Source organism: Emys orbicularis, chromosome 2, assembly GCF_028017835.1.
Source record: "Emys orbicularis isolate rEmyOrb1 chromosome 2, rEmyOrb1.hap1, whole genome shotgun sequence".
NCBI classification, from domain to species: domain Eukaryota; kingdom Metazoa; phylum Chordata; order Testudines; family Emydidae; genus Emys; species Emys orbicularis.
This window is the reverse complement of record NC_088684.1, coordinates 136,360,185-136,382,793: the sequence shown is the minus strand read 5'-3', so window position 1 is coordinate 136,382,793 and position 22,609 is coordinate 136,360,185. Positions and strand designations below refer to the sequence as shown.

The 22,609-nt window shown below is 46.7% G+C and overlaps 1 protein-coding gene across 1 annotated transcript in view; it reads left to right on the top strand.

Annotated features, from left to right (window-relative positions):
- Window positions 1–1,359: 1,359 nt before the first annotated feature.
- The window catches only part of LOXL2 (lysyl oxidase like 2), an 80,704-nt gene continuing 59,454 nt past the window's right edge, over window positions 1,360–22,609 (top strand). Inside the window, exons 1-2 of the mRNA XM_065399002.1 lie at window positions 1,360–1,723; window positions 6,718–6,893. Coding sequence (XP_065255074.1) covers window positions 1,360–1,723; window positions 6,718–6,893 — 540 coding nt within the window. The remainder of the gene's footprint in view (window positions 1,724–6,717; window positions 6,894–22,609) is intronic.

The following is a 22,609-nucleotide window of genomic DNA, read 5'->3' as shown; positions in this document are numbered from 1 at the left end:
TCCAGAGGTCTCAAAGCACTTTACAAAAGGAGAGTCAGTATCATCATCCCTGTTTACTTAAGGGGAAACTGAGGTGGAAGTGACTTGCCTCAGATCTACTTAGCAGTGTGGTGGCAGAACTGGGAATAGGACCCAAGTTTTCTGGCTTCTGGTCCAGTAGATATCACAGCCTCCTTCAGCCGCTTGGAAGGCTACTTTATCCAGGTTTCCCTGTGCCCGTGTCTCTTTGTCACCTTTTGGGGTAGCGCAGACCTAGCACATACTGACCGATCTTCAATTCTAGACATCTGTATTGGTGACTCTCCTTCCCTGTGTTTTGGCTGCTGCCAGGGAACGATACTGCTTTGGGGAGTTGGGGAGCTTTTTCCCACTGCTCTCTGGCATTGCTTCATTTGGAAACTATTCAGCCGCTAACCTCCACGTGTACTCCCTGACTGCTCCATGTGCTGGTTGCATGAATGACAATGTGGAATATCTGAGGGCTGGGGCAGGAAATGAACTGACATTCAGTTCAGCACCACGTCTGGCTCAAGTTTCTTAACCAGAAAATAACTCCTCCTACCTTAAGTGAACAGTTTCTGAACTTTCACTCACTGCAAGCGTGTAGAAGTAGTTTAACCACTGGACTTCTATCTAGTTGACTAATGGCTGGAGTTCAGCTATAACATTACCAAGAGGCCCGAGAACGTCAGACAAATCTACATTAAAAATGATTCCTGTGCATGGCTGCATACAATAATTCTGTGTAGATGAAGCCAGATGTGCAGTAATGGAAATATGCCGTATGTCATAATATTGGGAATCAGGAAAATTCAAGCTGCAATGTAAATCTCTCCATTCTTGACCACATTATTTTATTTTGTTTCCTCTCTATTTTTCCACCATTTAAAGGATGGATTTGGCTTTTTTTTTTTAATTGTACATTTGCTCAGATGGCCACAGAATTAAAATGGTGAAACTCTTGTTCAATCAGACTGTTGCATAGGTTAGTCTGCTTTAGTCATTATAAATGCAGTTCCATAAAGAATTGTTTTCAGATTAGAGCTGGCTGGAGAATAGGAATGCTTTGTTACACACCATGTTGAGGTTTTGACATTTGTCTCCGCTGCCCTGTGGAACAAACCCAAGACCTTTGATTTCAGAAATGTTTCGCTAAAACACCAGGAGGGGGCAACTTGGACACATCCTTCCATTGGTCAGGTCCCTTGGTTAGAGAGGAAAAATAAGTCTCCATGTTATCATGTTTTACCTCTCACACAGATTTTTCTTTCATTTCAGCCAACCCACGCAGCATCCTACCTGCACTGAACAGCACCTGCTAAAGAGAGGAGCTGGCTCTGAGAACCGTGGGGGCTGAAAATGGGAAGATGCCTGACTTTCAACCGTAACCACTTTTTCATCGGGCTGTTCTTCTTCAGCTGTCTGAGCCATTTGGGCCTTGCCCAGTATGAGCACTGGCCCTATTATTCCGGCTACCCGGAGCAACCCCCTTCAGAATACCATGCCCCCCAGCAGCCGGCCAATGTCCCCAAGATTCAGCTGCGGCTGGCCGGGCAGAAGCGGAAGCACAACGAGGGGCGGGTGGAAGTGTTCTACAACGGGGAGTGGGGCACGGTGTGTGACGACGACTTCTCCATCCACGCCGCTAACGTGGTGTGCAGAGAGCTGGGCTACGTGGAGGCTGTGTCCTGGTTGTCAAGCTCCAAGTATGGAAAGGGAGAAGGTAAAGTTGCCCGGTTTCTGCGGCCCACCTTGTGTTTACGTTCACTCTGCTTTCCTTGGCCTCCTGTGCGTGCCCATGCTGTGGTGGGGTTTCCAGTGGCAAATGATTGAAACAAAATGAACGTAAGGGCTTGTCTACATGAACGCTTCGTTCATGGCAAGCTGGGGTGTACATCTGTTCCGCGCTAGCCTGTTGCGCACTCCAGTATCCGGGTGGACCCTGCTGCTGTGCCCTAACAGTTCTCTAGTGTGCTTTAATCCGCTCCTGTTTCAAAGCGGAGTAGATCGACGCACACGACAGAGCTTGTAGTGCATGGTAGCAGGGCCTGCAAGGACACTTGGCGCACGGCAGGCTACCGTGGGGTTGATTTACGTCCCAGCTAGCCAAGAATTAAGTGTCAGTGTAGACAGGCCTGAGTTGAGTTTAGTGCTATTGAGAGGGGTCCGATTGAGCAAACTGGAGATTAAAGCCCTTGATGTGTCAACACAACAGACTGAGGATGTGGCTCAGCCCTGGCCTAGAGGGGGCCACCTCTAGGAGAAGAGGAAGTGACTCAGACCCCATTCCCAGGCTACCACCTCTGGTGCTAATGGAACTGAGATTTAGGGTACCCAGAAATTTCAGATTGGGAGAGGCTGGGTGGGAGTCTTGTGGTGAAAGCATGAGACTAGAATGCAAGAGATGTGGGTTTAATTTCTGGCTGTCACAGGCTCCCCTCTGTGACCTTTCAAGGTAGCTTGTGATGATAGGGGGCAGGGCTCAGCAGGCCTGGGGCTAACTTCTGGTTTATAGCTTATGTTCCCAAAAGCTTATGCTTCAGGGTTTTGTCCAGCAGCCTACAGGGGTCAGGAAGGGATATTTTCCCCCAAGTCTATTCAGGGGTTGTGGTTGTCGTTGATCACCTTTCTCTGTAATATCATGGATGGCCATGGCTGGAGATTGGACGCTGGACAGGGTGGGCCAGGACACTGAGCTTTCTCTCTCAGGAGCTTGGCTGGTTGGTTCTTGCTCACCTGCTCAGAGTCTAACTGATTGCCATAGGTGAGGCCAGGAAGGAATTTTCCCCCAGCTCAGTTTGGCAGTAACCTTTTGTGGGGGCGGAGGGGGAGGGTTGCCTCCCTCTGCGGCGTATGGGTGCAGGTCACTTGCCAGGGTTCTTTGGGCATCTCTCACTTAACCATTTCCCTGCCATTGTGGGGCTCTTAGGCACTGGTGCACCTCAGTTCCCTCATATTCTCCGCCTGTGGGACATCATAGTCTAGTCTCCCGGGGGTCTCAGTTTCTTTGGTCTAATTTCAGTTGTCAGGTTTAGTGTGCAGGAGCTGGGTGGCGTCGGTGGCCTGTGATATTTGGGAGGTCAGATGATGTGATCTGGTGGTCTACGAGTGTACGACCTTCTTCAAGTCACTTGTGTCTCTTGTTTCATCATCTGTGGAATGGGGATAATAGTCCTTCCTTCTTCCCGCCCTGTGTCTTGACTCTTCAGATTATAAGGGACTGTCTATTACTGGTAGGAAGCGGGCGGCAGACTGAAATTTTGCCGAGTGCAGCAGTTTGCCTTGAGTGGCTTCTGGACTAGCCTGTGAGACCCCCAGCCTGCATTTCTAATTATGTAATTAAACACACTTTATAGTAATCATTCAGGAAACTAACATACTAGCTCTGGCAGGGGAAGAGTTCTCATCAGGCCGAACCTTACGTGAAACTGTCTGTGTTTATTTTTTGTCCTCCTTGATATTGCATACAGATGGCTTGGCTGTAAAGTGGACTGTTACAGACGAGACATCAACCCGATCACACTTCAGATTGGGCCTTCCAAATATGCATTGAATTAAGATGTAGGAAGGCAAATATTGGTTTGTTATATGTAGGAATTGATTATTAAAAGCATATTTGGGGTTTAGTAGCTCCATAAACCTCAATAACTATATGTTTAATTGTCTTATCTACCATAAGTAAATGTTTGCCTACTGAATATTTTATAATTGGTAGCATGAAGCATAGAGCCAGGTTCACGCTAAATGCAACTCCATTCACTCCCTGCAGTTACACTGGAGATGAATTTGGTCCGTAGTTTTTTAACACCATTCTTTAACACCCACACCTATAAAATTACCCGTAAAAAGCAAGCAGGGCTTAAAATTGACTTGAGAGAAATTTGAGACCTCAAATGTTGTCCCACATTGTGGATCTTGGCTCCCACGGTCCAGCAGGAGATTTCCAAGGGAGAGGCCGTGACATTTTAAACAAAACATTGCCCTCTGATTCACTTAGAGTGAGTGCTCTTTCTCTGCGTGCCGCAGGGAGCCTATGCGTGGAGTTGGGATTCACCAGGGCAATTTCTGCATTGCTGTGGGCTGGGGGTGGATCTGAGCGTGGCTTGGTCTGGAAGAGAGGAGGAGCATGGTTGATGGATCTAGGATACGGTGAATCAACCAGCCAAATGTAATAAAGCAGCTGTATGAGGCACTATGGGCTCAGGGTATGTCTACATTGCAATGTGAGCCTGGGGTTGTTAGAACTCAAGTTATCAGATCCTGGCTTTGTTAAGGTTTGGCATGAGCATTTACATTATTTGTAACCCCTGGCTAGGAATTGTTGAAGCCTGGGTCCCAACCTGGGGTTATGGTGTCATGCAGGCCCGAGTCCAACCAACCATATCCCAGACTTCCTAGCGCCCACCCAAAATGTGGCCACTCTAGCCCTTTGTTCATGATGAACAAAGGGCTAGAGGGTGGAAGGGGGGGTGGAAACTTGACTATCCACCAAACTTGACTGTCCAGAGGGATGCTTCTGGCAGACTCCTAGAGAATGTGTCTGTTGTGGCTGCATCTACATTGAAGACATGGGGCTTGAATCCTGGATCCCAGCTTGACTGAGGCTTGGCCCTTCCACCCCCATGGGGTCCTGGAATCCTGGGTCAGCGTGACTTGTGTGTAGATGGAAGGCGGTTAGGCATGAGCCTGAGTTCGAACCTTGGGCTTACATGCACTGCAATCAAACACCCACAGTGGCCCTGTGTCATCTGACTCGGGCTCATGGGGCTATAAAATTGCCATTGGGGTTGGGCTGGAGCCTGAACATCTGCCCTGCAATTTTATAGCCCCATAAGTCCAAGTCAGCTGACACGGGCCAGCCACAGGTGTTTGGTTGTGGTGTAATCGCACTCTCTGAAGCTATGACGATGGGGGATATATAGGAACCTAGTTAGAGAGACAGAGGAGGGACTGCAGCAGTTTCAGAGGCTGCCCTGGTGTTTTCAGTAGCCGCCTCAAAACTGGAAGAAGAGGGGATTCCTTCCATGTGACCACCGTGAGAGTTGCATTGCACCATGGCCATTCCCAGGCTTGGCACAGGGCCTGGGAAAACAGTTCAGATCCCTCGTATAGAACTTGGTAGCACTGACGCCTAGGAGGTCCTATACATCTCTCTTTCAAAGGTGTCAGAATGGATTGTTACAGTTGGGGGAGGGGGAATCTCTTTCTGATTCCCCAAATGTGGGACACCCCCTGTGGTCTGACACGTGGGTTAAGCATGCAGGACTTGATTTTTATTTCAGAGGCCCACAGCTCCCCTTGAAGTCCCGAGGGGCTGCAAATGGTCAGTGCTTCTGAAATCAGCCCCTTAAAGACTCCAGGGATGGGCACTATACAGAGGCCAGAGTGGGGATGGTAGATTCCATGTGATGCTGTAAGTTTTTTCACCCTCATCAGCTATTGCAGGGAGAGGGTGGCCATGGTGTTGAGATGTGGGTTGTGATTTTAGGTGTCCAACTTGTTGATGCCTTAAGGGAGGCCTCATTTTTCAGAAAGTCAGGGCTCAGCGCTGTCTGAGAGTCCGGCCTTGTTAAGGTGTTTCAAGTTGTCACCTGGAATTCCAGGCCTCCCAAGTCATTAGGCACCCATTGAAATTTGGGCCAAAATACACATTTAAAAAATGACCCGATTCAATCAAAACTCAGAGTTCTCTCCAAAAGGAAGTTTAATCAGGATTTGACATATTAGAGAGGATGCAAGAGGCCCTGGATGTAGACAACTGATTCATGGCATGTGCAATTGGAAGCCATGCTCTAATCAACTGAGCCGAAGGGACCTACTGACACCAGACGCTCTGAAGTGGCAGTCATCAGGGGAAGCTAGCTTTTACCACAAGGAAGTTTGATTAAAATCACTTCTGCCTGCCTTTCCTTTATGTGCGGATGCAAGTGGTAGAGGGGATGGTACGCAAGAAAAAAGGATTTTGTTCCACATTGCGAAACAGGACTATCTGCAGCGAGACACGGTGCCTGGTGTACACTCATTACGGATACAATGTGCAAAGCGCAGAACTCTCTGAGCACAGCATCACTGTGATTTCATGTATCTATCTGAAACGACTACACTACATGCTTCATGTTTTAAATTAAGCTTTTACAATACCTAAGGTGGGGAAGATTTGAAAATTTGACTTGATTTTTGGATTCCCGACCTGAGACACATTAAAAGGAGCTGATTTTCAGAGGGTGGGTGCTCAGCACTGTCAGAAAATCAGGCCCCTATAAGGTGTCTCCTCTTGGGGCCCCCAACTCATTAGTCAGTTTGGGAATTCTTGGCTTGTGTCTCTTAATGCAGACATGGTTGCTATTGGACATTGAAGAACAGATCCTCAAATTGGTGTAGCTCCATTAACTTCAATGGAGCGATGCTGATTTACACCAGCTCAGGATCTAACCCTAAATGTGTACCTTATTCAACTTCACCGTTGTGTTTCTGGTTTATAAATACCTGAGGTGGGTCCTGCACAGGCCTGGATAGACTTAATTAACTTAGCTGTTTTCTCAGTTTATTTAAGTAAAGATTTTAGACCTTCCTTTGACAGGATTTACCGTGGGGAACACACACTTAGCAGAACTGGTGTGTCAGGCTCATTTTAGATCAATTGTTAGTGAATCTAGATTTACCATCTCTGCAGTTTGCTCACTGGTGTCTCAAGTCTTTCAATTCTTTCCTCCTCAGGCAAAATCTGGATGGACAATGTCCACTGTACTGGCAAAGAGGTGACGCTGGCAGCATGTACCACAAACGGCTGGGGCGTCACAGACTGCAAACACACCGAAGACGTGGGAGTCGTCTGCAGTGAAAAGAGGATCCCTGGCTTCAAGTTTGACAAGCCGTTTCTCAACCAAATAGAGGTAAATGCACTTATAACTTGAAGGAACTGATCCAGTGCCCAATGGAAGTCTTCCCACGGTGTTTGGATCAGGCGCTTGTATCTGCCAAAGTGATGAAATTGTTGGTAGAGACGGGCTCAACCTGTAGCGTTCGGATCCATGCTCAAACTTTCCTAGTGCATGAGATGTTCAGAGCTGGCATTTCGATTGAAGCCCATGTCACGTGCTGGGTTTGAGGAAATGATCCTATCTGGTATTTAACAGCACTGCATGATGCTTTCGTGACTTGACCTATGGATGGCTCTTTTCTTAGCTACTGAGTCTTAATGTACACGTTACGATATAAGATGTTATATGTTACAGCTCCGCCTCTGTGAAATGGGGATAATAACAGTTTCTATCACCCTTTTGTCTGTCTTGTCTATTGAGACCGAAGGGCCTAGAGGCAGAGACTGTCAGCATCTAGCATGATGTGGCACTGATCTCATTTGAGACATCTAGCTGCTTCTGTAATATAAATAATAGAGAACAATAACATATAGTACCTTTTCAGCCTGAAGAATCACAAGGCTCTTTACAAACTATACACTGTTTACTAGAATCACCTCTATCAGTACTAAAATACAGCTGATTCCAGGGTGGAATATATTTAATGGCAAACAGCTCTGCATGAGTCCTACTTCCTGTCTTAAGAATATATACAATCCAGCTATAACAGCAAGCAAATATTCCAGAGTGTTTTCTTAGACATGAATTTTTTGTCAGCAATAAAATAAAGATACATGTTGATATTTTTAAACAAACATTTTTAGAATTTCTTTGTAGTATATGAGAAGGTACAAACCCCGTTATTTTTCCTTTGTGGATCACCTTTTACAAGAGTAAAAAATTATTATGCTTTAATATTAGTGCGAATCAAATCCGAAAGACACAATGTGTGTGATACTGTCCTTGTAATTAGATGAATTCCTTATTTGTTAAATGCTATGAATTATTGGGTGCCATTTTCTATAGTTGTGATGTGGCTTCTCTTTGGGGTCTTATGGTCACATTTGGGTACAACAGAGTTGTCCACGGATATGAGCAGATTCCGAGAGTTGTGGGTTTGAGTGGATTGACTTATAAGGCAATATTTAAAGAACTGTTTATGTGCTGCTTGGCTAAAGGATGATGAGAGGGGCTGTGATAACTCTGCGGAGTGTCTGAAGGAGTTGAGGGTTAGTGTTAGGAGTGCTGGGAGGAAATTTAACAAGTGTAGGCAGGACATCCGGAAAAAGTTCTTAACTGGGATGTTAGGCTATTAGGCTGTGGAATAGTTTCCCATGGGAAATGGTGGAAGCTCTGTTGCTTGAGTCATTTTAAAACTAGACTTGACAGCCTCCTTGAGAATAAACTGCCAGGAAGAATCCTGTAGTGGAAAGAGGGTGAGCGAGGTGAGCAAATAATTCTGTCCATCTTGGATTTCTGAGTGTCTTCAGGTTGCAAACGACTAGTGCTGACTCCGTGCAAAGTTGCTCTCTTTACAGTGCTGTAGTGTTTTAATATGCAAATAAAGGGATCACCCTTCGTCATCATTTGCCAGCAGATCCCATCCAATTACCACAGTTCTATCCTAGCCTAAGTATAAGGGGGAATCTGTGGTATCTGAGACACCACAGAGTGGTTTCTGTGACTAAGTCCTGGCTTGGCTGGGGACACGTTTTACAATAGTGGATATGGGTTTTTTTAATGCACTTTTAAAACAAGATTATTCAAAGGACTGTTGGCTGTAGAATAACTAGCAATAACCTTTTAACATTTGGTTCCTACAGAGTGCTCCATTGGAGGATGGTAAATATAATGCAGATGGTGAAGAAATATAGCACTCCCTGTTTAAGGATGCGTAGGGCATGGCCTAGTGGGGGCACCACACGCACTAGTTCTGTAGTAATCTCAGATCCTCCCAGTATGTGTGTGGTGTCGACCGGGGGGGGGGGGGGGGGAATCTCAGCCATTAGAAGGAAGAGGGTGCCATTTGCATTATGGAATCCGTCACCTGAGAAGCTGGTCACAGAGCTGCAAATGTAGTGGCTGTTGTGGCATGGGGATGAGTCTGTGAAGGAGGGGGAAAGCTCTCCAGGATGAAGGAGATGGTGGAAGACTCTCACCTGTGCACTCTTCAAACTGTCTGATGTTCCGAGTCACTGTCTGAGTGAATTTATGGTCCATGACTCTTATTGCCAGGCTCATGGGTTCAGGCTCCACATTGGATGGCGCTATGTAGCTGCCCCTGTTTGAGCAGACTGTGGGGTTTGAATCCATGACCTTCACTGCCAAAGCAGGGGCCTCTACTGCTTGAGCTTAAGGACTTAGCCTCCTAAGATGGTTACTGTGGCAGACTCATAAACCTTTTGTGTGGACCAGCCACGAGAGGAGGACATAGGCCCACACTCTCCTAGCATGAGTGGCGTAAGTATTGGCATTCACATCTGAGTGGAAAGAAAACCCCGTGCCAGAAGCCCTAGCCACCCTCCGCTTTGCAGCAGAATCACAGAGGGGAAATACATTGGTGGCATTGTGAAAAAGGAGAAAAATACAATTTTTTTTTTTTGAGTGCTAGTTCAGTGGTTAGAGCAGAGGGCCAAGAGTTCTGGCTCAGCCACTAACGAGCTGTGGCCTTGGGTAAAGCCATTTAGCATCTGTGTATCTCCGTTTCCCCACCCGACACTATTGACCTACCTCACGGTAGGTCTGGGTAACGCGTAAAGAGCTTTGAGACGGTCTTGTGAAAGGCGTCGCAGATGCGCGAGGAATTGCTACAGTGGCTTTCTCCCATTTCCCATCACCATCCCCTTAGCAGCTTCCCATAAATGAGTAAGAAGGGAAATGAGGCCTTTCGTATCCTAACAGGGATCTCTCAGTGACCAGCTCAATGGCACCATTGTTTATAGGGGAGTATATACGAAATCCTGGAATATCAGAGATAGCTTTGGCAGATGCTTGCTTCCCCGTAGCAACCCGGGAATTATCAGCACAGAGGCTGGAGGAAAACATGCATCAGTCTAGACAGAGGTCATCTCGCTCGGGGATGCTTCCGATATTAATCATAAAATCTAGAGCTCTAGTGCTTAGCTAATGGAAAAGCAGAGAGTTGTTTGACTAATGAGTTAAACACGTTGGGTTAACTTAGGGCTGGTTTGTTCCGACTTGCTGCTGCTTTTGAGGCTTTGATTCATTTTATACTTTGTAAGCAAAGTTTAAGCAGTTTAAATGATGCAAATGTGAGTCACTAACAAGATCCCTCAGGAGTAGGAAAAGGTGTGAAATAAGTCAAATTCTCTACAGCCTGGCTGATCTCTGAGGCTCTCGGACCATCCATGCTAAAGGACAGTAGCAGCCCTCCTAGGAATAGCAGAGGAGCGTTGGTGACTTAAGCATATTGTGTTTGCAAAGAAAGTGGAACTTCTCTTTTAGGGGCCTGATCCTACCACAGGGTGAGTACCCTCAATCTGTCTAGGTTCTTATAAGACCCCATTCTGATGTCAGTAAACATTATTACCACCATTACCAGTTGAGGCAGAGGGAGAGTAAATCACTTGGGCCAAAGATCACACAGGAAATCTGTGGACTGAAAGAATTGAACCCGCATCTCCTTAATCTTGGGCCAATGCGGTTAGCACAAAATCATTCTTCCTCTTGCGTCAATGGAAAGTTGCCATGTCTACCTTAGAAAAGACTGCAGAATCAGCTCCTTAGTCCAGCTCTATTGCCATGACGCATCCAGCCCTTTCTTTCTATTAGAGGCTTGAACACGGTGGGATAATATGGATGACCCTTGTAACTAGCTGCATTTATTTATGACCTAGTAATCATAGAATATCAGGGTTGGAAGAGACCTCAGGAGGTCATCTAGTCCACCCCCCTGCTCAAAGCAGGACCAATACCCAACTAAATCATCCCAGCCAGGGCTTTGTCAAGCCTGACCTTAAAAACCTCTAAGGATGGAGATTCCACCACCTCCCTAGGTAACCCATTCCAGTGCTTCACCACCCTCCTAGTGAAATAGTGTTTCCTAATATCCAACCTAGACCTCCCCCACTGCAACTTGAGACCATTGCTCCTTGTTCTGTCATCTGCCACCACTGAGGAACAGCCTCGCTCCATCCTCTTTGGAACCCCCCTTCAGGTAGTTGAAGGCTGCTATCAAATCCCCCCTGCTTCTCTTCTGCAGACTAAACAAGCCTAGTCCCCTCAGCCTCTCCTCGTAAGTCATGTGCCCCAGCCCCCTAATCCATTTTCATTGCCCTCCGCTGGACTCTCTTCAATTTGTCCACATCCTTTCTGTAGTGGGGGGTCCAAAGCTGGATGCAATACTCCAGATGTGGCCTCACCAGTGCCGAATAGAGGGGAATAATCACCTCCCTCGATCTGCTGGCAATGCTCCTACTAATGCAGCCCAATATGCCGTTAGCCCTCTTGGCAACAAGAGCACACTGCTGACTCATATCCAGCTTCTCATCCACTGTAATCCCCACTTCCCTTTCTGCAGCCAGTTCGTCCCCAGCCTGTGGCGGTGCATGGGATTCTTCCGTCCTAAGTGCAGGACTGCTGCACTTGTCCTTGTTGAACCTCATCAGATTTCTTTTGGCCCAATCCTCCAATTTGTCTAGGTCACTCTGGACCCTATCCCTACCCTCCAGCGTATCTACCTCTCCCACCAGCTTAGTGTCATCCGCGAACTTGCTGAGGTTGCAATCCATCCCATCATCCAGATCATTAGATCTCAAGGCACTTCACAAAGGAGCTAAATTGGGGCAAACTGAGGTACAGGGAGGTGAAGTGTCACCAAACATCAGTTGCAGAGCCTGCAATAGAATGCAGATCTCCTGAGTCACAGTCCTATTGTCTTATCCACTAGGCTGCACGGCCTCCCTGCAAAAGTGGTCTGGCTTTCACCTGGAGCTCCAAGCGGAGCTCGGCACCTCTGAAAATCAGGCCTCTCTTATTTAGGTGCCTAAATATGAATTTAGAGTCCTAAGTGTAGGCACCTAGGCTTGAAAAATTTTGCCTCTAATTATAGCATGAAAGAGGCCAGAAAGGGAGATAAAGCCTGAGTTTTGGCTTTGCATGCGACTATCTCAGGGGTAGGCAACCGATGGCCGCATGCCAAAGGCGGCACACGAGCTGATTTTCAGTGGCACTGACACTGCCCGAGTCCTGGCCACCGGTCCGGGGGGCTCTGCATTTTAGTTTAATTTTAAATGAAGCTTCTTAAACATTTTAAAAACCTTATTTACTTTACATACAACAATAGTTTAGTTATATATTATAGACTTATAGAAAGAGACCTGCTAAAAATATTAAAATGTATTACTGGCACGCGAAACTTTATTTTAGAGTGAATAAATGAAGACTCAGCACACCACTTCTGAAAGGTTGCTGACCCCTGGACTATCTCATGAAACCTTTCAAAGGCAGGACAGAAGAAGGGTTTAGTTCTCGAAATCCCTCTCCTTCCCCTGCTAGCAGTGATGCAATTGATTGTTGGTGCACCAGTTGGTGTAGCTTAGTTGAAGTCAATGGAGTGATGCCGCTTTCCACCCACTGAGAATTTGGCCCAATATTGCTGTGTTCCTACCTCCTGCACATTACTTTGCCTGAACTGTTGGGGTCTCCTAAGTAGGATAAAAACATACTATTGCTCCTACTGTGCACAGCCAAACCCATTTTATCACATCCCTCTGAGAGGTCAGGGCATGCTGGAAGGTCCTCTCTTCTGCTGTTTTATTACAGCAGGACCACAGACCGAGGCTAAGGGTGATTGGCTATGAATTTTAAAAATTCCATTCCAAAGGTATTTTTCAGTAACAGCTAGCTGCTAAATATCTAACCTTCTCTCCCCCCCCCCCCCCCCAAGGCTAATCTTCGCTTTATCTTGTTAGCAGCTGGTATGACATAGTTTCAAACCAAAGGTGAGGAGATCAGAGGGTCATAAGATCCGAAACAGGGAGGTCAAGATGCCTGTGCGGATGAATGTTGAAAGTCTTTGCTTTTCCATCGCATGTCTGAGAATCTTGCACATCTTGCTCAGATTCACCAAAGGAAACTGTTTGGTACACTCCTACTTTTTCACTTCTAGTCCACCTGATGCAGTCTTCTCCCACTCATCCACTTTTTCCAGTTGGAAGGTTTCTGGTAGCCTGAAATTCTTTATTAAGTAGGAGCATCACGGCCTGGTCTAAGTGAGAAAATTCCACTAGTTTAACTTAAATCACTTTTTAAACCAATGCAAACCTCCCATGTGGACACCCTTAGTTTAGTTTAATTTAAACCAATTCCTAATCAATTTAAGATGAACCGAAATAAACTTGGTTTAAGCCGAAATAAGGGGCTTTAAAACTACAGCTTTAACAAATCCAGTGCATCTTTCTCTCATAGAAAGGCCTAATTCTTAACAACTGTGGCATTTCCTAAATGAATGCGTAGAAGGATTGTGTGGCTATGTACAATGGAACCTGCTTATGTGGGTGAGTTCAGTTACACCACTTCACTGTCAGGATTTATTGTAGAAGTCTCAGATTTCTTAGGTTGATTTTCATGCTTTATATAGTGATACTCCAGTCCACTTCAGAGTGAAGTTTCTCTCTGGTATAAGTGGGTTCTGAGTGCTAATCCTATGAATTATCAGATGCCGCTGCTAAATATTTTAATCTAAGGCTACACCGCAGTAAAACACCTGCGGCTGGCCCATATCATCTGACTCGGGCTCATGGGGATTGGGCTGCAGGGCTATAAAATTGCAGCGTAAATGTCAGGGCTCAGGCTGGAGCCTGGGCTCTGGGACCCTCCCACCTCGAGGAGTCTCACAGCCCAGGCTCCGGCCTGAGCCCTGACATCTACGCTGCAATTTTATAGCCCTGAAGCCCAATCCCCATGAGCCCAAGTCAGCTGACATGGGCCAGCCGCCGGTGTTTTTATTGCATGTGTAGGCATGTCCTAAGGGATTATATATTCCTGAGTTCTATTACCAGACCTGCCACTGACGCCTTATGTGACCGTTGGATAAGACTTTTAACCTCTCTGTGCTTTAGATTTTCCCATCTGTAATATGGAGATCATATGCCACAGCCCCCTTGTGAGATAGGTAAGGAAGATTACTTGTTTGGAAAGTGCCTGGAGATCCTCTTGGGATAAACACTTTAGAACTGTAAAGTATTATTAAGGTTTAATACAGAAGGCTAGATCATTAGCTGGTGTAAATCAGTGTAGCTCCATTTCAGTGGGACTCAGTCGGTGGAGCTATTCAGGCTTACACCAGTTGAGGATTTGACCCAGGTTCCTAAAATCAAACAGGCAAAATCTTTACACTCTTCAGAAGCAACATTATATCCCTCTAGCAAATGTTATTTTTATTGGGAAATGTCCCTCGGGTTCCTAAGCTGGAAACACTGCAAGTAGAGTGTAGAGTATGAAATTTTCCAGAGATGACTGTAAAAGGTTGGTCTGTGTATATGATCAGAAAGACTTTTTCCATTACAGCTCTTTTCATAGTCTGAGGATTGTCTCTTCTCGTCCCTGCTCCTTCTGACCCCATCCTGACATGAAAGAATATACCTGCTCATTGCTTCTTTGAAGCAATAATTCTTCTAGCAGCTGAACAAAAGGAGCCTTCCCCAGAGCTTTTCAGTCACATGCATCAGTGTCCTTAAGTCCCCTTCTTTCAGCAATGTGGGGGTTCTTGTATTATGGAAAAGCTGATGGTTACAGACAGAACCTTGAGGCACAGCTGTTTAAACTGTTACCACTGGTTCATGCTGCGTGGCAAAGCGGTATTATAATAGCCCTTTGCCCTCTTCATCTGATGGTCTCAAAGTGCTTTATTAATATGGCTTAATTCATCCTCACCCCCCCCCCCCCCAGGGAGGCTATTATCCCTCTCTTACAAATGGGGAAACGGAGGCACGGGAAGGTGAAATCTTTCCTAAGGCCACCTAGGAGTCTGTGTTAGAAGTGGGAACGGAACTCAGAAGTACTGATTCACAGACCCCTGTCTGAACCACTAGATCCCACTCCTTCCATCATGAGAAATTGCACTTTTTAAACTCTTACCGCACTGATATTAGTTCTTTGTGAGCGGCACCTCCTTGAGAGGCGATACCTAGTTTGATGGAACAATTCTTCTGTCGACCTAGCACTGTCTACACTGGAAGTTTAGACCAGCATAGCTACATCTTTCCAGGGGTGTGGATTTCACACCCCCGGCAGACCTAGCTTTGATGAAGTAAGTTTCCAGTGTAGACCAGGCCTGAGTGGAGCTCCTTTTGAAGCTGGATGTTTCTACTGGGGATTGGGAGAAACTTGTGACTATATATGGCTAAGAACTCTAATCATCTCAACAAATGGGGTATCGTCTACACACATTGTTGCTGACGTTGTGTCCCCAGTACACATGGCTTGGTGAATCCAGGCCCCCCGCTGTAAGCCAAGTGGTGAACTCTTGACACCCACTGGTACTGAGTTGTCCCGTTACTTTCATAGAATCATAGAATATCAGGGTTGGAAGGGACCTCAAGAGGTCATCTAGTCCAACCCCTGCTCAAAGCAGGACCAATCCCCAACTAAATCATCCCAGCCGGGGCTTTGTCAAGCCTGACCTTAAAAACCTCTAAGGAAGGAGATTCCACCACCTCCCTAGGTAACCCATTCCAGTGCTTCACCACACTCCTAGTGAAAAAGTTTTTCCTAATATCCAACCTAAGCCTCCCCCACTGCAACTTGAGACCATTACTCCTTGTTCTGTCATCTGGTACCACTGAGAACAGTCTAGATCCATCCTCTTTGGAACCCCCTTTCAGGGAGTTGAAAGCAGCTATCAATGGGGTTTGTGATCTGGTCCTGTGGGGAAGACTCATTGTCATGCAACAGATGGGTTGAGAGAGAGACAGGCTGAAATGTCACAACCAAGAGTTAGTGATGGATGATCTGCAATAAAATGGTGAGACACCAGCCTAGAAAGAACAGATTTATCTTAGGGCAAATTTTCAACCATTCAAAAAAACCTCTTCATTCCTGCCAGATATTTTCTGTGGTCCTGGCATGTTTTACCCTTGAGATTTGTTCAAAGGATCATTTCTTGGGGATGATCCTAAAAATGCACATACCAGAGCAGCCCCATTAATGTGCGGCTGGCTTGTGAGAATTAGCCTGCTGCCCCTTCTCCTTGGCTGTGCAAATACTCAGCTTTCCGAAGTTAGGAAAGGAGTGTTTGCTCAGCTCTACTGGGTAGTTTAAATTACAGTGAGTGGATATTACAGAGGGAAATTTTTCTCTCCTGGGAAAAAAAAACTGTGCATAGTCTAAATACCCAGACAGCATCTCATTTGTGTTACGAGAGCAGGGATCTGTGGCTTGGGCTTGTTTGCTCATACCTCTTTGCCTCGGTGAACCTTAAAAGGGAAAGGCAGGTAAAGCTTCACTGCTGAGAGTCGTCACCTCTCTCCACGTAATCACTCTTACCTGTGTGTAGTAGTAAGCAGCATGCCACTAAGGGGTTAAAAAGCAACAGTCTTGGAGTGGAAGCGTGGCAGGTGTGTGGCTAACCAAATTCTAGTAGGGTTTCTGAGTGTGACAGATGGAGTAGTGTGAAATGCTTGTAAATGCTGAGCTTAGTGAATGAAAAGACAGGCAAACTGAATTGGTAAATCTATTTACTGCAATCTTTACATGTGTACTTACCTGGATAGGGCTAGATGTATGTAACCCTTCTGCCCATCTAAGTTGACAGCAACAAGGGCCGGGTTCTGTATCTAGGGGTTCCGTTTCAATAACGCAATGCAAAAACTGGCTCGAGCCCCCACCCAGTGACCTGGGACAATTACATACCACCCCCTGGGTGCCTCTAAGAGGCAATATTTCCCCTCTCGCAAGCACGGAGTCTGAGTGTAGCAGAAAATGTTTAATAACATGAGGTAAACGACATCAGCATTAAATTGGAAAAACACCACAAACAGGATTCGTAACACAAACCATGAGCAAAAGACCCACCCCAGCAAATTGGGCTGTGTCCTTTCCCTTTGGTTCTTGAATCCAGCAACCCAAAAATCAACCAAAGTCTTTTGGGTCCAACAACCCCCAAAGTCTCTGTCCCTGGTCAGTGTAGCCCCAGAGTAAAAGGGGGGCACGCAGGATGTTAAGGGGCACCTTACGTGATCCGAGGCCGTCCGTCCGTCTCTCTGTGGGGTTCCACCGCAGCCTTCACCACGAGCCAGTCCACTTCCTGCCGTCCCACGAACTGCTCTGCTCTACGAGCTGCTTCGCTCCGCTCCCCGACCTGTGAGCTGCTCCAGCCGTCCCCGCAAACAGCTCCGCTCACCGTTCCTTGGGCTTCTCCAACCGTCCCCGCAAGGCTCCGCGCCGCTCGCTGCTCCTCCAGTCGTCGTCGCAAATTGTTCCGCCAGCTGCTTAGCAATATAGCTTCAGGCTCCCCCACTAGTTAACACAGCACTCAGTGATCTCAGCTCTTAATAACTTTAGCTCTTTTGTGATTTCAGCTCATAGTAGGGGAGCCCCAGTGCTGGTGCACCATTGGCCCAAAGTGAATTCAGCTCAGCAGCCTGTAACTAGACTCCTAATGGAATCAAAGTTAGCTCTGACATTCAACAGTGGAGAGAGAAGGTGGTGCAATTGGTGTTTCAAGCCCTCAAAGGGGGCCCATACCATCTGGTACAAATACCTGTCCCCATCCTCTCTCTCAATTCACTGGGTTTTGTAACCCATGCCCCTTGTCAAGCAAGTGCTACTTAGGTAATGGTGAGTCCTTTTGTCATACAACAGTTCCACTGGCCTTGATTCACAGAATCAGGGTAACAAAACTTTATTCTTCCTGCCCCAATAACAGAGAAATTGGGGATCCCACACCAGCCAAAGTAACCACTTTCAGTTGCTGTTGTTTCATGCCAGGCAGGTGGGTGTGCCTATGCAAACAAGATCAGCCCCTGGAGTTCTTTTCCACACTCGCCATAATTCACCACCAGATGTCAGGGTAGAGCTCATCCTGACTCTGCTTACACGTACATCCACGTTCTAGAATACACATGGCCAAATTCATCCCTGCTGTAACTCCATTGTCTTCAGGGCAGGGCCGGTGTAAGGAAGTTTCGCGCCCTAGGTGAAACTTCCACCTTGTGCCCCCCCCCAAAGCCCTGCGGCAGCTCCCCGCCCTGAGGCACGTCCCCCTCCCCCCCCGCGGCAGCTCCCTCCCTGCGGAGCCGTGTGGCAGCTCCCCACCCCAGCTCACCTCTGCTCCGCCTCCTCCCCAAGCACGCCGCCCCCACTCTAATTCTCCTCCCCTCCCAGGCTTGCAGCGCCAAACAGCTGATTGGTGCTGCAAGCCTGGGAGGCGGGAGAAGTGGGGGCATAGGAACACTGTAAAAAAAAATAAAAAAAAAAAAATTGGGGGCACCACTTTTTGGCGCCCCCAAATCTTGGCGCCCTAGGCAACTGCCTAGTTTGCCTAAATGGTAGCACTGGCCCTGCTTCAGGGAGATGGATTTAACCCATTACATTGTATCCAGGCTTTAGAAATTATTTTGGGTTCCATTTTTTAAACTCCGGATAAAGCTTGAAGCTGTGTGCTCTCTGATCCACATTAGTGGCTTGATTTATAGCTTGGGTCTTACCATGATTGTGGAGCATGTAACCGAGGCTATTTGTAGTGGCATGGCTTCTAGACAGACAATGAGATTGAGATTTAAGGCCCTGCTAGCATTAAACAAGGTGAATGCGAGGGGAGGGGGGAAAGTAAATCCGGTTGTTCTTGGGAGGTCAGTGTATGTCTCTGAATACACCTGTGCATTGAGCATTGGATTTCCTTGGGAGCATATAAGAAAGGAACAATAAGGGCTATAAATACGTACGCTGAGTGGCAATAATAGCTACTCTGGAAAATGTAAGGCCTGGCCATTTTAGATCCTTTCACCCAAGGATCTCCAAGCACTTTATAACCATTTAATTCAGCTTTTCAATGCCCCTTTTGGCCTAGATGCCCATTTTGCAGATGGTGTAACGAAGCAAGAAAGGCTAAGGACCGGATTTTTCAGTGCATTGCTCAAAAATCACAGTAATGGAAGGGAAGAATTTGGAAAAGAGCCCAACAGTCCTGACTCCCCGCCTCTAGACACACTGTCTTGCCCATTCCTCTGCTAATTTATCATGGAAAAATGATACTGACCCAGGGTAGAACAAGAATGATCTAAGCCAAACAATCTCTGCACCCTGGGATTGATTTTTCAGTTACACTAAGGCCCCTTGACACTGTTCTGGCAGTGCAAAGGTGCCTTCAAAGCAGGTGGAAATGTAGTCTATACTTGCCTTAAGGCCCCTTTCCATGCCAGAGTGGGGTAAAATGAACCTTAGTGTAAACAAGACTCGAGTCCCAAATGTTTTTTCGAAAGCTTCACCAGACATTGGCAGCTGTCGAATTCATTCTGATGTTTGTGTTCTCCACAAAAGCATGAGTGAAGGATACGCTTTTGAGGGCCTGCTTTTCAAATAGCTTGTCTCGCCACCTTGTGTTGTCTAAATATAGTGTAAATATACTTAGCAATTTTATGGGCTACAGTAACAGGATCCTACTATAACATTTTTAAAAGTAGACACCTGGTGGGGTTTTTTTAAGTATCTCAAAAACATCCTTTTAAAAATATTTGTTAACTCTGCCCCTTCACTTAATATAGGATTCACTACTAAATATATGTAATGGCTGCAGCTTTTGGATATCTACAAATAAAACTGCTACCTGGGTCTAAATTCCAGCACTAGCTAGACTGTGGGTGGAACTGTCTGTAGGCCTCGTTGAGCGTTCTGCATAATGCCATGCCTTGGGCTGAGGGGGTGTTTGCTGAGCATCAGAATGTCAGATCAAAGCCCGGAGAATGTATCCACTTGTTTCCTATGGCCCTATCTAGATGGTAACAGTAACCAGTTCAAAGGACCTGGTCAAAAGTTGTAGTGTTGATAGGAGCTAACCATGTACCGATTAGCTGCAGTTGTCCAGGTTTCTCCCCCCCCCCCCCCCCCCCCACATTGAGGAGGAACACAGTTAAGTCCTGTCTACATTACAGCTTTTAACCATGTTGTACTGGGCTCTGTTGACTAGGTGGTGTTTGTAGTATATAATCTGCTTCAGACATAACTATTCGGGACTCGGGATGGGATGTGCAAGATTTCGGGGGAACCTATCCTCTTACGATGTTCTGCAAATTTTAAATCTTCCTTATCTAGCTCCTTTTGTATAAATGAATGAGGTTTTCCTGCTGGCATGGCAGGCTTTATCTAATTGGTGGGATTCTAGGCTAGAAAATATGGCCAAGGGCCTATTCTAATTTCCAGCACTGAAGAGTGATGTTCCATACAGATGGTGTGCACTTCTGTCCAAAGCTTTCTCATGCACCCATCTCTGCAGTATCTCGGGAACCACAAACAATAATAATATAATTGTGGTCCGATTCGCTGGCTACTCATAGGCTGCCTTGTCTTCTAAAAGGTCAGTTCAGAGGGTGGTTCATTAATCCTCTGAGCCAATGAATGGAGTCATCTTGTTGATCAAGAATAGAAGTGAGTGCCAGAACTGAATTGGACAGATAGGCTGGTCTATCCCATCTATTAGGGCCGGATCCAAAGCCTATACAATGAATGAAGAGATTCTCATTGATTAAATGGGCTCTAGATCAGACCCTTAATAAACACCCCTCGAAAGAATGACTTAATCATTGGTTAACTACAGAGAGGTGCCCTAGCAGTACCAGTTTAGGGTAAGTGAAGACCCGAGTGGCTATTTTATATGCAGAAAGGAAATGTTTATCACTCTTGCCTATCTAGATTACGGCTAGAAGTTCACAAATAAAATAAAAAGCTTCTCTCTCTCACCAACTGAGCTTTTTAAAGTACCTCTTGGTCACTGGTTAGAATCCAGCGCAAGTCATTGCCGTCTAACGGTCTTCAACGACCCATGTGGCATGAGGTTGGTGGCTCTGAGTCCACCTTACGAAAAGCACCACCCCATGTTTTCCATTCAGCCTCAGCAAAGAGGCCAAGGGTGGAATGGGTTACAGGGAACATCCTCTTCTCTCGCCCCTTGAGGGTTGTCCTTTCATGGTGAGAGGCGGCTGCGAGCTCCTCAAGGCGGGCAACTCTCCTGTGTTTCTGGGGAGCACCTAGCACACTCTGGGCACCAGTGCAAATAAACTATCAGTAACGTGTGGGTGAAGGGAGATACGTGAAGGAAATTGGTATTGCTTTTACTCCTGCGTGTCCTTGTTCTGAGCAAAATGGAGGATTTCAGTCTGCCGGGCCAGATCAAACCATTATTATTATTTATTCATATTATGGCTGCACCTTAGAACCCCAATCATAGGCCAGGACCTGTGCTAGGCACGGTACAAACACCGAACAAGAAGATTGCATGGCTTTTTGGAGCAGGGACTATCGACTAACTTGACTCCTATTTGTCAGGGCGCCAGCAGTACTGGTGAAAGTTGATGACTTGACAGTCCTGGAAACTGAAAAGCCCCATTTATCCATAGAGTAGATTGAATACAGGATACAAGATTTTACATATACATCTTGCTTTCTGACTTACCCACTCTCAAGTATTCTTGACGTGAACAGTTTTATTTTCTTGTTTGTTATGACAAGTCTGTTTTACTCTTTCTCTGAGTCAGTTTAAATGTTTACTTCTCTCTAAATGCAAACCCGCACGCAACATAAATGTGTGTCTGGAGGGGAGGGGGAAATCTGAGCATTTGTTCTGGCAGACAGAGCCCAGACAAACATCAATTAAAGTGCAGCCATGTTAAACCAGTGGGTTTGTTTAATGCTATAAATTTGCAGTGCTGCTTTCCGCTTGCTCAAGTGGTTCCTTCTGTTTGGTTTGTGGCTGTCACTTGGATGGCATGGGAGGGCGGTGGCTCTGATGGCAGGTTTGGTGGTCCAGTGCTGTCTCCTAACAGAAGTTCTGATTTGGGCAGTAGATAGACCTGAGAACGTGATGTTCTCTGGTTAGGAAAGGGATTGAGGTATAGTCTGCTGCAGGTCAGCCTGAGCTTGCCAGTCCATCCAGCAGCAACGGCCTTGTTAGGTTTTCTCATGGGGTACAGTTCACCTTTCTATTTTATATTGCCTCCCCCTAAGCAACTTGCAACCATTAACTTGTGAGCTTATCCACAAAGCCAGGGGTGGCCAACCTGTGGCTCCGGAGCCACCTGCGGCTCTTCAGAAGTTAATATGCAGCTCCTTGTGTAGGCACCGACTCTGGGGCTGGAGCTACAGGCGCCAACTTTCCAATGTGCTGGGGGTGCTCACTGCTCAACCCCTGGCTCTGCCAAAGGTCCTACCCCCACTCCACCCCCTCCCAAGCCTGCCATGCCCTCGCTCCTCCTCCTCCTCCCCCCCAGAGCCTCCTGCACATCACAAAACAGCTGATTGGGAGGTGCGGGGAGGGAGGGGGAGGCACTGATTGGCAGGCCTGCTGGTAAGTGGGAGATGCTGGGAGCTGCTGGGGGGCTGCTGACATATTACTGTGGCTCTTTGGCAATGTACATTGGTAAATTCTGGCTCCTTCTCAGGCTCAGGTTGGCCGTCCCTGCTCAAAGCACTTCTGCGAGGGAGAGAAGTATCCTTCTTCTCTTGGACTGAAGCGACCACTTGCCACAATGAAGAATCTCCATGATACTGCACGCTGCTATTCTCTGTCTCATGTC